The sequence below is a fragment of the Triticum urartu genome, chromosome 1A, assembly GCF_056163025.1.
Source record: "Triticum urartu cultivar PI428250 chromosome 1A, HENAU_Tu73, whole genome shotgun sequence".
NCBI lineage: Eukaryota > Viridiplantae > Streptophyta > Magnoliopsida > Poales > Poaceae > Triticum > Triticum urartu.
In genome coordinates this window covers 533423478-533435195 of record NC_141873.1, presented here as the reverse complement: position 1 = coordinate 533435195, position 11718 = coordinate 533423478, and the positions used below count along the sequence as shown (strand labels likewise).

General features: G+C 47.0%; 1 protein-coding gene across 1 annotated transcript; it reads left to right on the top strand.

Moving 5' to 3' along the window:
• The first annotated feature begins 229 nt into the window (after positions 1 to 229).
• Positions 230 to 1174, top strand: LOC125531322 (non-classical arabinogalactan protein 31). Its single transcript, XM_048695733.2, has 2 exons — positions 230 to 572; positions 688 to 1174. Exons 1-2 carry the CDS (start codon positions 365 to 367, stop codon positions 990 to 992), a joined length of 513 nt encoding a protein of 170 aa, XP_048551690.1. The 5' UTR covers positions 230 to 364; the 3' UTR covers positions 993 to 1174.
• The last annotated feature ends 10544 nt before the right edge of the window (positions 1175 to 11718 follow it).

Below are 11718 nucleotides of genomic sequence, written 5' to 3'. Positions count from 1 at the left end.
TAGCTAAGCTATCTTGCGATGCACTCCAACAAGGCTCCAAGCACCATGCATGTTTCCCCAACGAACCTCTCGTATATCAAGTATGCACAACTTGGCCCATAAAATAAACAAGAAATTTGATCCAACGATTACACCACGAACCATCTTATTCATGCATGCAGTGTCATGCAGCTCAGCAAGTACTACCTAGTACCTCACACTGTCACACAAGTACTATAAATCTGCTACCTCTCGCTTCTTGTCTTGGCAACGAATATATCCTAGCTACTCGATCTTGTCCCAGCCAATAGGTAGCTGCTTCTGTCTGCCTAGTGAACTTTTCTAGCTAGCTACCAGGGAAAAGACCACCTCACCGGTCACCACCATGGCTGGGCTAGTGCTAGCCAAGTGCCTTCTTCTGTTCTCCCTCTCCGCCGCGCTCCTCTCTCTGCTCGGCACCGGCGCCTCCGCCATTGGCCTGCCCCAGCCTCATGCGCCAGTGAACTTCACCATCGGCGTGCAGGGCATGGTCTGGTGCAAGACCTGCAGGTACATCGGCTACAATGCCAACATGGACGCCTCCCCACTCAAAGGTCAGCCCTAACAACCCCAACCTCTGAATTCTTTAACTACTTCCGCATCCCATGTGCACGCTCCTTCATTCTGGCATCGATGAAACATATACGTTGTGTGTGTTTGTGCATGTAGGCGTGGAGGTGTACCTGCAGTGCCGGCACGGCCCGGGGCGGCTGAAGAAGGTGCAAGGGGCATCGGGGCACGGCGGCTACTTTGTCATCCAGTCGGCGCAGATGGCGTCCTTCACCAACGACGAGTGCAAGGTGTACGCGGAGAGCTCGTCGTCGACCGCGTGCGGCCTCGTCGACGAACCCGCTGCCGGCGAGGGGCTGCCGCTCAAGTTCGACTCCTTCGTCAAGCACGGCGATGGCCTGCAGGCGCTCTACTCCGTCGGCAACTTCTTCTTCCGCCCCAGCAACCCCAACAAGTGCTACTGACGCATCCATCCGTCATGTACGTACTTGTGGGACTTGAATAAATGGGTCAGGAACTCAGGATGAATTAGCTGTTGGAGTAGCTGGGGATATGCATCCGGTGCTGTAATGTTGATTTAAGTTTCTTCTATTGTTGCAGTAGTTTTATAAGCTTCTTTTAATTAGCAACCGCATGATCGAAATAACTCGAATATGATCTCGTCTGAGCATACCACATCACCTTCACCAGGGTCATCTCGTCTGATCTTATACCGCAACGCACCGCATACCGGGCATTCGTTCAGATCCTTGTAGGCACCGCGGTAGAGGATGCAGTCATTAGGGCATGCATGTATCTTCTCCACCTCCAATCCTAGAGGGCATACGAACTTCTTTGCTGCGTATGTACTGTCGGGCAATTCGTTATCGTTTGGAAGCTTCTTCTTCAATATTTTCAGTAGCTTCTCAAATCCTTTGTCAGCCACAATATTCTCTGCCTTCCACTGCAGCAATTCCAGTACGGTACCGAGCTTTGTGTTGCCATCTTCGCAATTGGGGTATAACCCTTTTTTGTGATCCTCTAACATGAGATCGAACTTCAGCTTCTCCTTTTGACTAATGCATTGCGTCCTTGCATCGACAATGACCCGGCGGAGATCATCATCATCGAGCACATCATCTGGTTCCTCTTTATCTTCAGCAGCTTCACCCGTGGCAGCATCATTGGGCACATCGTCTGGTTCCTCTTGATCTTCACCAGCTCCCCCCGTTGTAGCATCACCGTATTCAGGGGGCACATAGTTGTCATCGTACTCTTCTTCTTCGCCGTCTTCCATCATAACCCCTATTTCTCTGTGCCTCGTCCAAACATTATAGTGTGGCATGAAACCCTTGTAAAGCAGGTGGGAGTGAAGGATTTTCCGGTTAGAGTAAGACCTCGTATTCCCACATTCAGTGCATGGACAACACATAAAACCATTCTGCTTGTTTGCCTCAGCCGCATCGAGAAACTCATGCACGCCCTTAATGTACTCGCGGGTGTGTCTGTCACCGCACATCCATTGCCGGTTCATCTGCGTGCATTATATATAATTAAGTGTCCAAATTAATAGAAGTTCATCATCACATTAAAACCAAAGTGCATACATAGTTCTCATCTAACAACATATAGCTCTCCAGAGCATCTAATTAATTAAACCATACATTGAAGCTATGTAAAACATTTCAATGCGAAAACAAATGCGATCATAATCGCAACCAAGGTAACAATTGATCCAACGGCATAATGATACCAAGCCTCGGTATGAATGGCATATTTTCTAATCTTTCTAATCTTCAAGCGCATTGCATCCATCTTGATCTTGTGATCATCGACGACATCCGCAACATGCAACTCCAATATCATATTCTCCTCCTCAATTTTTTTTTCCTTCAACAAATTGTTTTCTTCTTCAACTAAATTTAACCTCTCGACAATAGGGTCGGTTGGCATTTCCGATTCACATACATCCTAGATAAATAAAATCTATGTCATGTTGGTCGGCATAATTTTCATAAACAATAAATGAACCAATAGTTATGAAGATAATATACATACCAAATCCGAATCATAGACAGGACGAGGGCCGACGGGGGCGGATACCAAAACCATCGCACTATATAAGATGCAATAATAAATGTAAGAAAATGATACAAGTATCTATCTAAACAGACAAGTAAGAATATTTTTCCTTTCAGAAAGAAGATAAGAACAAGAGGCTCACCACGGTGGTGTCGGTGATGAGATCAGCGCGGGTGATCAACGGCGGTGAAGACGGGGACGGGGCGTGACGGACCGCTAAATCTAGACAAATCTCGAGGAAAATGGAGCTTGGAGGTCGAGCCTCGAGAGGAGAAAGTTTAAGTAGTGTGGCTCGGGCATTCCATCGAACAGCTCATGTGCATAGGAGGTGAGCTAGAGCACCACAAACCCCTCCCCTCGCCGGCCAGAGAAAAACAGAGCACTGGAGTGCTCTGCTCGCGGGCGAGGGTATATATAGGCACCTCATTGGTCCCGGTTTGTGGCAAGAACCGGGACTAAAGGGGAGCCTTTGGTCCCAGAACAGGCCACCAACCGGGACCAATGGTGGTGGGCCAGGAGCGAGGCCCATTGGTCCCGGTTCGTCCCACCAACCGGGACCAAAAGGTCCAGACGAACCGGGACCAATGGCCCACGTGGTACGGCCGCCCCCCTGCGCTCACGAACCGGGACCAATGCCCACATTAGTCCCGGTTCTACACTGAACCGGGACTAATGGGCTGAGCCGGCCTGGACCATAGCCCTGTTTTCTACTAGTGTAAGTGGGCCTGCTTGGATAAAAAAATCAGGACATGCTTCTACATGGGCTGAGACTGAGCGTTATAATCTCTTATTAGCCAAATCGTATGATAAGACAAAATCACTAATTAAGGGATACCTTTCACAGAGGTCATCCCATCTTCTCTGACGGTGACTAGTGGGACACTGCATGTGCGACATTTGTGGCAACCTTCGAGTTTTGGTGAGAATTTCCTCCCACGGACGGGAGACATGGTTTTTCTTTCTTTTTCCAAGTTCTATTTTTCAAAAATATTTATCTCTTGAACAATGTGTCCAAATCACAAACTTATTTCTCTGTTGTGTTTCACACATTGAGATATTTGAGACTAGATCCCATGATAGATTTCAATGAACTTCTTTTGGTAAAATCTGTGCTTCCAACCAGTTGTATCTTGTGCTTACAAATTGTAGTAACCCGTGCTTCCAAGTAAATTAACTTGTGCTTCAGTTTTTGGGTGAAGCACAAATGTGCTTCACTTGGGGAAACAAAGAAGCATAGTTTGTGCTTCACGCAAAAACCCCAAAAAACATAAACCGAGAACCATAAAGAAGAGAAGAAAAAGAAAAAAACATAAGAAAAAACAGTAAACAAAAAACAAAAAAAACAAAGAAGCTTGGTTCACCTTTTTGGGAAGCACAGAAGCACAATTTGTGCTTATCCCAAAAGCATAATTGTGCTTCACGCGGACTCACACCTATGCTTCACTTTGGAGGAAGAAATATGCTTCACACAGAAGCACAACTATATATGCTTTTGTGCTTCACGCAAAAAACACACCAAATAAGACAAAGAAACCAAAGAATAAATAAAAAATAAAAAACCTTGAAAAAACCAACCGAAATCGGAAAAAGAAAAAACAGGAAAAAATGAAAAAAAACATAGAAAAAATCTATCCTGCGGGGTGCGGCCAACACATGACATGTGGCGGTGTTGTGGTGCACCACGTGGCAGGTGGAGTGCTCACGTACGCTTCGGTCGTGTCTGCTGGAAAGCCCCTCGAGGGGGGTACCCGGGGACTAGTGGCTAAGAGCATGCATGGGTAGCTATATTCTGATGCCATGTCATTTGGAGTTACTATTTATCATCACTCATATTAAAAGGTTACTAGTATTTTTCACAACTTCTCTCATTTTCTTCCCCATTTTTATTATATTCGCCTATAAGCAAGTGTAGAGGTGGGCTCTTCTTGAGAGTAAACTCGTCTCATTTTTTCATGTCTCCACTTTACATAGGAAAACATATCATTGTTTGCTGCCTATAAACCCTTATTATACCTGCTCTAACTAATATGCTCTCTTTATCGCCACATGAAGAGTGCAAGTGTGGTCCTATTTTATTCGAACTATGTGTGATAATGTCAGTGTTTTGGGTAGTTTGGATAAACACTTCAATATTTGCCAGAACAAAAATCTATAAAACTCTCAGAAACATCATATGTACGATCAATTAACAAATCAAACTTGTCTCAGCAGAATGCCAACATTTGGTCCGATTATGAATAAGATGTGTACTTACCATCGTCATAGTGTTAATGAGTAAATAAGGCCATGCACTCATTTGCTCACATGACATTCTGGAAGTGAGATTTGTTTGTCTGATTGTTGTTGCCGATTGTTATAATTTGCAGTAGTGCTGGCAACCGGGACAAGATAGGAGCCATGGACTGCAAATTGTGGCTCCATGCCGGCGATTTGGCATCCCCCCCCTCCTAGTCGATGGGATTTGGTGGATCCGGATCCAGGTCATCATGGGGACGATCCTTGGTCGATGTGCCATAGCAGCACATGCCTCAGATGCTTGGTATACTCAGAAAGCCTTTATGAGCCAATATTGTATCTTTTCTATTTCTTTCTCTACTAGCACCGTAAACCGTCTTTCTATAGTTCCCTCATGTTTTGTATTCCCTCTGTAATTAGTTAGTTTACAGAGGGAGTACATCATACAATCTGGATATCCTACAAAGATTCAATGATTATATATTTTACAACATTCTTCCGTGTAGCTTGAAAATCATACTACCAACATCAACTTGACCCCTATTTCCCCCCAACTAACCTACCTATTATCACCTAACCATATGGATTCTATACATGGTTTCTCTCGATTGTCATCGTACATAACTAGTCAGTGGTGAGTGATAAACCATTTCCTATGCAGTAGAGATAATTTTCACTACGATGCACTGGAAGATTTTTACTGAAGCACATCAACTTACATGTGTCCACAAAATTTGGTTTGTCCGGTACACCATTGAGTGGTTTCACTGAAATTGGGGGTAGGTTGGTACATTGAGATCAGATGGTCATGCACTCTCAATCTCTTTTGTTGAGTAAATGCACTCCTAATTTTGTTGCATCTGGGAGCAAAGTAGTATTGGAGGTAAATGGGAGTAAAATAGTAATGCATGCATTGAATATTACAAGCTTATGGTTGATATCAAGATCACATCGTATCATATGTGTTCACTGTTATGTGCACAATGTACGCATGATTTACGACCACTTGCTATGTGCTCAGTTGGTGTAGTTGTCACCATGGGCGGAGCTAGGCCCCAAGCACCTAGGACCACCTCTGAGGCCTGGGATCTTTTTCTTCCCCATGTATACATAGATAATGTATTTGAAGGGTGGAGGGAACTGCTAGCCAACCCAATAAGTGCAACTCAAACATCTCCCTACCTTTGTGAGGTCTACTCCTATTCAGTCCAACTTGTTTTTTCGAGAAAGGCCCACTTTGACAACTTTATAGTTCAGTTTCAGACTTGATAAATCCTGCTTAGACCCAATGCCAACGATGGATACATGACTAAAGTATTGGTCTAGACTTAACACTCAACGACTTTGATCCCTTTATAGTTGTGCGATATTATGCAATTACTATGCTACCATCACAATTCCCTTTTCTGTGTCTTAAACTCTTCGATTGATGTGGTCACGAAAGCTCAAATCAACAAAATGAATGATTTGGTACTATCCCTTGTATCCTTATACTTCGTTTATGTCATGCTTTATCTACTTCATTGCATTGTTGATTATACCAGACCGCCCCCGCATCGCCTCCCGCTAGGGCGACTCGGGCGCACCCCAAAACCTAGCGGCCGCTAGCCCGCACTCCCTCCTCCCCTCCCTTTGCCGCCGCCGGGGGACGCCGCCGGTCTAAGCCCGGGGCCGACGGCGGTGGCGGAGGACATCACCTCTCTCCCGCATCTCTGGGGTTGTGCGGAGTCCTGATTTGTATGGAGACGTGTTTGATCCGATCTGCGGCGTGGCGATGGCACGGGCCGCAGACACGGCGGCAGCGGCGCGGCGGCATCTGAGGCGGTGCACGACGCGGGCGCTGCAGTTGGCGGCGGCGGCGGCGCGCCATCTGCCTTTGGATCGGCGACGGCGGCGGCGTGGAGGGCCTAGTTGTAGCGTCGGCGGCACCTCCAGTTAGATCTGTTCTGGCCGGTGCAGCCGGCGGTGGTGGTCATCTCTTCTGCCAGAGGTGGTCGGCCCGCGACTGGGTGGTCGGATCTCAGATTCGTCATCTAGTCCCGGCTACGAGTCGGGGAGATATAGTTGCCGATGAAAACCGAGCCGTTGGCGGGCGATGACGGCGTTTTGCACCGTTTTACCTTGATGAAGGCATCGTCGTGTAACTGTTGTCGACCCACTCGTGCTGCTTAGGGGGAAACCCTAGGATCTGGTCATCCAGATTGGCCGATGGCGGTACTACGATGCCGTTTCTCTCTTGGGAGCATTGTTTGTGGAGCAGCGCTGGAAGACAGAGGCAGGAGGTGGAGCGGCTTCCTCTTGCACGGAGCTTCGGTGGAGGTGTCAAGTCATGCCTGGCCGACAGGTGCTACGCTGAGTCATGCCTGGTTGGCAGGTGCTACGCACGATAGATCTTCCAGAGTCTTCGTGTCTGGACGAACGAGCGCAAGGCGATGGCGCCGTTGGGCACAGTGATGGCGTCAACGGATGTCTGGATTGGCAAGGATGATGCGGATCTCTCTCCTGGAGATGGATCAGTGGTCCGATGATGATGACGGCTCCTAAAACATGTGCATGTAGTGTGCGCTTTAGGTAGGCTGCACCGGATGTTGGTCCCGATACGTTATGTTGATGGATCGGCGATGACACCGGTTTTAGATATGGAGAGTGAGAGCACTCCACATTATCGAGTTTATAGGTGTGAGTGGTGACTTCGGATGGATTGATGTATATTCTTGTCAGTCATTTATGGAATAATTAATAAAGATGGCTGCATGCATCGATTGTTGCAGAGGCCCGGGGGTTAACCTTCTTTTCTAAAAAAATTGTTGAATTAAAATTCTACGATGGTTGTGCAATTGAGCCATGTTGTTTTATGCTTTGACAAAGGATAGTTTTAGGGAAGTTTGTACGCCATTTCTTTTTGCCCGAGGCTTGGTACGATATCGATCCTGTCTCCGCCACTAGTTGCCACTCCTATAAAGGAGAAACAAACAACAACAGAGTTGCACTCCACCTGATTTGAGTAGTTGAGTGCATGTGTTAGTGTCAATGTGGCTCACCAAAAAATGTGCTTAACTTTTTAAGTTTGACTGGTGCAACAACCTCCTTGCCTTTCATTAACCATTGCGATGCAGGTTGCCATATATGAAGCTCCTACCTCACTCTGGATCGATAGAATAAGAGAAGAACATCAATTATAGACAGGTGGTCGGTTGAGTGATGTTGCCTAGAGGAGCGCAAAGTGTAGAACATAGTGATGGGTGTGGGAGGTGTCAGTACAATGTTGGCCAGACCGACCCAATCAAGATTTACCACATTATCTTGGGTTTGTCAGCATTAATCTTGACGTGTGCGTGCTTCCGTTGGCAGCCGAGTCCTGCGGCCGTGACGAGCGAAGCGGCCGGAGAGCTGGCCGGGTCGTGGGGACGTCCGTTCGTCGTCAGTGGTTTGCAAGCTACGTCGTACGGCGATGGAGTGCGGTGGAGGGGCCGAGTCCTGGAGTGCACCCATGTTGCACGGGCTAGCTAGTTAGTACTTAGTTCGTGCTTGTGTTTGTCGTACGGGTTAGTGGACTTAGTTAGCTGCATGATGGCCGGCTCATTCGGATCGTCTCGTGGCTGCACGCTGAGTTTGTTGCTCGGTGCGTGTGGACGTGCTGGGCGTTGGGCCGTGAGACTCGCCGCACTCGGCCAGGGTGGTTGCTCGGTGTACGTCGTCTGGGTCTTTATAAGCATCATGTATTCGGTTCTAAGAGTAGCAAGTAGAGGGCTTGAGGAAAGATGTACTACCTCCGTTCCAAAATAGATGACCCAATTTTATATTAAAGTTAGTATAAAGTTGGGTCATCTATTTTAGAACGGAGGAAGTAGTTGCGTGTGTTCTCAGAGTTGGTGTGAGTCGCCATGTATATGTTCGCGAGTTGAATACACAGAATAAAGACCGGCGTTCGTCGCGGGGGTGTATGTCGCCGCAAGTACTCGTGTGCTCGAGTTCGTCTCCTGGTGTGTCCAGTCATCGCGTGAGTTCGGCGTTCGTCGCCGGAGGGCAGCTCGGAGTTCCTCGCCGGTCTGCTCCAACAATGTGTTCGTCACCGGTCTGCTCCAACAATGTGTTGGTCACCGGTCTGCTCCAGCAGAGGTTGCTGGTCTATCTTGAGAGTCCATTTGTTGTAGATCTGTGCATCAGTCCCAAAGCTGGTTGCTGCAAACTCTCACATACAAAAATGCCCATAGCCTCCTTGGCATATACTCGTATTAGGCAACCAAGATGTATTGAGTGTCTTCTGCTCGGAGCCAGTTGCATTGTTGATAGACCCTGTGAAAAGAGCCCGTAATTGACTGAATTCTGACATCAATCGATACATTGCATATATGGACCGTGTGTGTTTGTGCTTCTACATGCGCGGCGGTGTACCTGCAGTGCCGGCACGGGCTGCGGCAGTTGAATAAGGTGCCAGGAGTGGCGGGGAAGCAAGGCTACTTCATCATCCAGTCGGCGCAGATGGCGTCCTTCACCAACGACGAGGGCAAGGTGTACGCGGAGTCGGGGACAGCTCGTTGTCAAGCGCGTGCGGCCTCGTCGACGAACCCACCATCGGAAAGGCGCTGCCGCTCAAGTTTGAGTTCTTCATGGCTTCATCAAGTGCAGCGACGGCCTGCAGGCTCGATACTTCGCCGACAACTTCTTTCACCCAACGACCCCAACAAATGCTAGTGATCAATCTTTCCGTCCGTCATGTACGTACTTGTAGCACCCGCAAAAAAAAACGTACGTACTTGTAGGACATGAATAAATGGGTCGGGATTAATTCGATGTTGAAGTAGCTGGGATATGCATGCGGTGATTTAATGTTGATTTAAGTTTCTTCTGTTGTTGTGGTGGTTTGTAAGCTTCTTTTAATTAGAAAACTGCATGGTCGGAATAACTCTGAATTGGGAAGTGTAAGTCATGTCATGTGATGACCGACTGATGTGCTCTTTAACTATTCCATGTCATTCTAAGTCATGTCATTGTAAGCTGCAAGGCTTGTGATCTTTAACTATTCCATAAGTTCATTCAGGTCAAGTATACCGTTTTCCCCAAGATGAGATACATGTGGACATGTGTAAGTGGGCATGTTTGAATCAAAAACTGCTACATGCATCTACATGGGTTGATATTGAGCGTTATAAGTTCTTATCGCCCGAAAAGCCCACAAATTGACGTAGTTGCATCGTGTGATAAGAGCATGGATGGCTATATGATGAAGCCGTGTCATTTAGATCCATTATTTACCATCAATTGTACAATAAGGTTACTTTTTTTCCGCATCTTCACTCTTTTTCTTCTCCATTTTCAATATATTTTCCTGTAAGCAAGTGTGGAGCTGGGCTCTTTCGCTCTTGTAGGAGAGTAAACTTGTTTCAGTTTTTCATGTCTCCCCTTTACATAGAAAAAATATCATTGTAAGCAGCCTATAAACCTCTTAGTATACTTGCACTAACTAATACGTGCCACCACTCTCTATTTTCTCCAGAAGAATGCAAGTGTGCTCCTATTTTATTCGAACTGTGTGTAATAATGCTAGTTTTTAGATAACTGGGATAAACATTTGAATATTTGTCATAAAAATCCATAAAGCTCTCCAAAATATCGTATCTCCGACTACTTAACAAATCAAACTTTCTCAACAGAATACCAACATTTGATCCAATTATGAATAAGATATGTACTTACCATCGTCATAGCAGTGTTGATGAATCAAGAAGCTCATGGGTTCATGGCTCACAAGCCATTTGGAAAGTAAGATTTGTTTGTCTGATTGTCACTAGAAAATGTGGATAGGTGGAAGTGCATAAAGATCGCAAACTTGCATTAGTTAAAAATAACTCAAGCACTTAGTACAATCATCTCATAATCTACACGAGGATTATCATGAAACCAATTTTGTCCTAGGGGGGAGTGTTTGGCGTAGCCAAACCCCATTGCACTTCCCCGACCCATTCTATGCGAGCGGTTACTTACAATGTTCTTCAACTTAAGCCCATTTGCAACAGTGGTCTCTGAGGGAGTCCTGGATTAGGGGGTGTTCGGATAGCCGGACTATACCTTCAGCCGAACTCCTGGACTATGAAAATATAAGATTGAAGACTTCGTCCCGTGTCCGGAAGGGACTTTCTTTGGCGTGGAAGGCAAGCTTGGCGATACGGATATGTAGATCTCCTACCATTGTAACCGACTTTGTGTAACCCTAACCCTCTCCGGTGTCTATATAAGCCGGAGGATTTTAGTCCGTAGGACAACATACACAACAACAATCATACCATAGGCTAGCTTCTAGGGTTTAGCTTTTCCGATCTCGTGGTAGATCTACTCTTGTACTACCCATATCATCAATATTAATCAAGCAGGACGTAGGGTTTTACCTCCATCGAGAGGGCCCGAACCTGGGTAAAAATTCGTGTCCCTTGCCTCCTGTTACCATCCGGCCTAGACGCACAGTTCGGGACCCCCTACCCAAGATCTGCCGGTTTTGACACCGACATTGGTGCTTTCATTGAGAGTTCCTCTGTGTCGTCACCGTCAGGCTCGATGGCTCCTATGATCATCAATAGCGATGCAGTCCAGGGTGAGACCTTCCTCCCCGGACAGATCTTCGTCTTCGGCGGCTTCGCACTGCGGGCCAATTCACTTGGCCATCTGGAGCAGATCGAAAGCTATGCCCCTGGCCGTCAGGTCAGATTTGGAAGCTTAAACTACACGGCTGACATCCGCGGGGACTTGATCTTCGACGGATTCGAGCCACTGCCGAGCGCGCCGCACTGTCACGACGAGCATGATCTAGCTCTGCCGCCGAACAGTGCCCTGGAGGCCGCACCCGCATCGGCTTCGACCCTTAATTCGGGGCCAACTGCGCCGATCGAGGATGGGTGG

What these genes read in the sequence shown, in the direction of transcription:
- LOC125531322 (XM_048695733.2), top strand. Translation starts at nt 365, where the DNA reads ATGGCTGGGCTAGTGCTAGCCAAGTGCCTTCTTCTGTTCTCCCTCTCC. An exon ending in GGACGCCTCCCCACTCAAAG is followed by an intron (nt 573 to 687) that starts GTCAGCCCTAAC and finishes TTGTGCATGTAG; the next exon opens with GCGTGGAGGTGTACCTGCAG.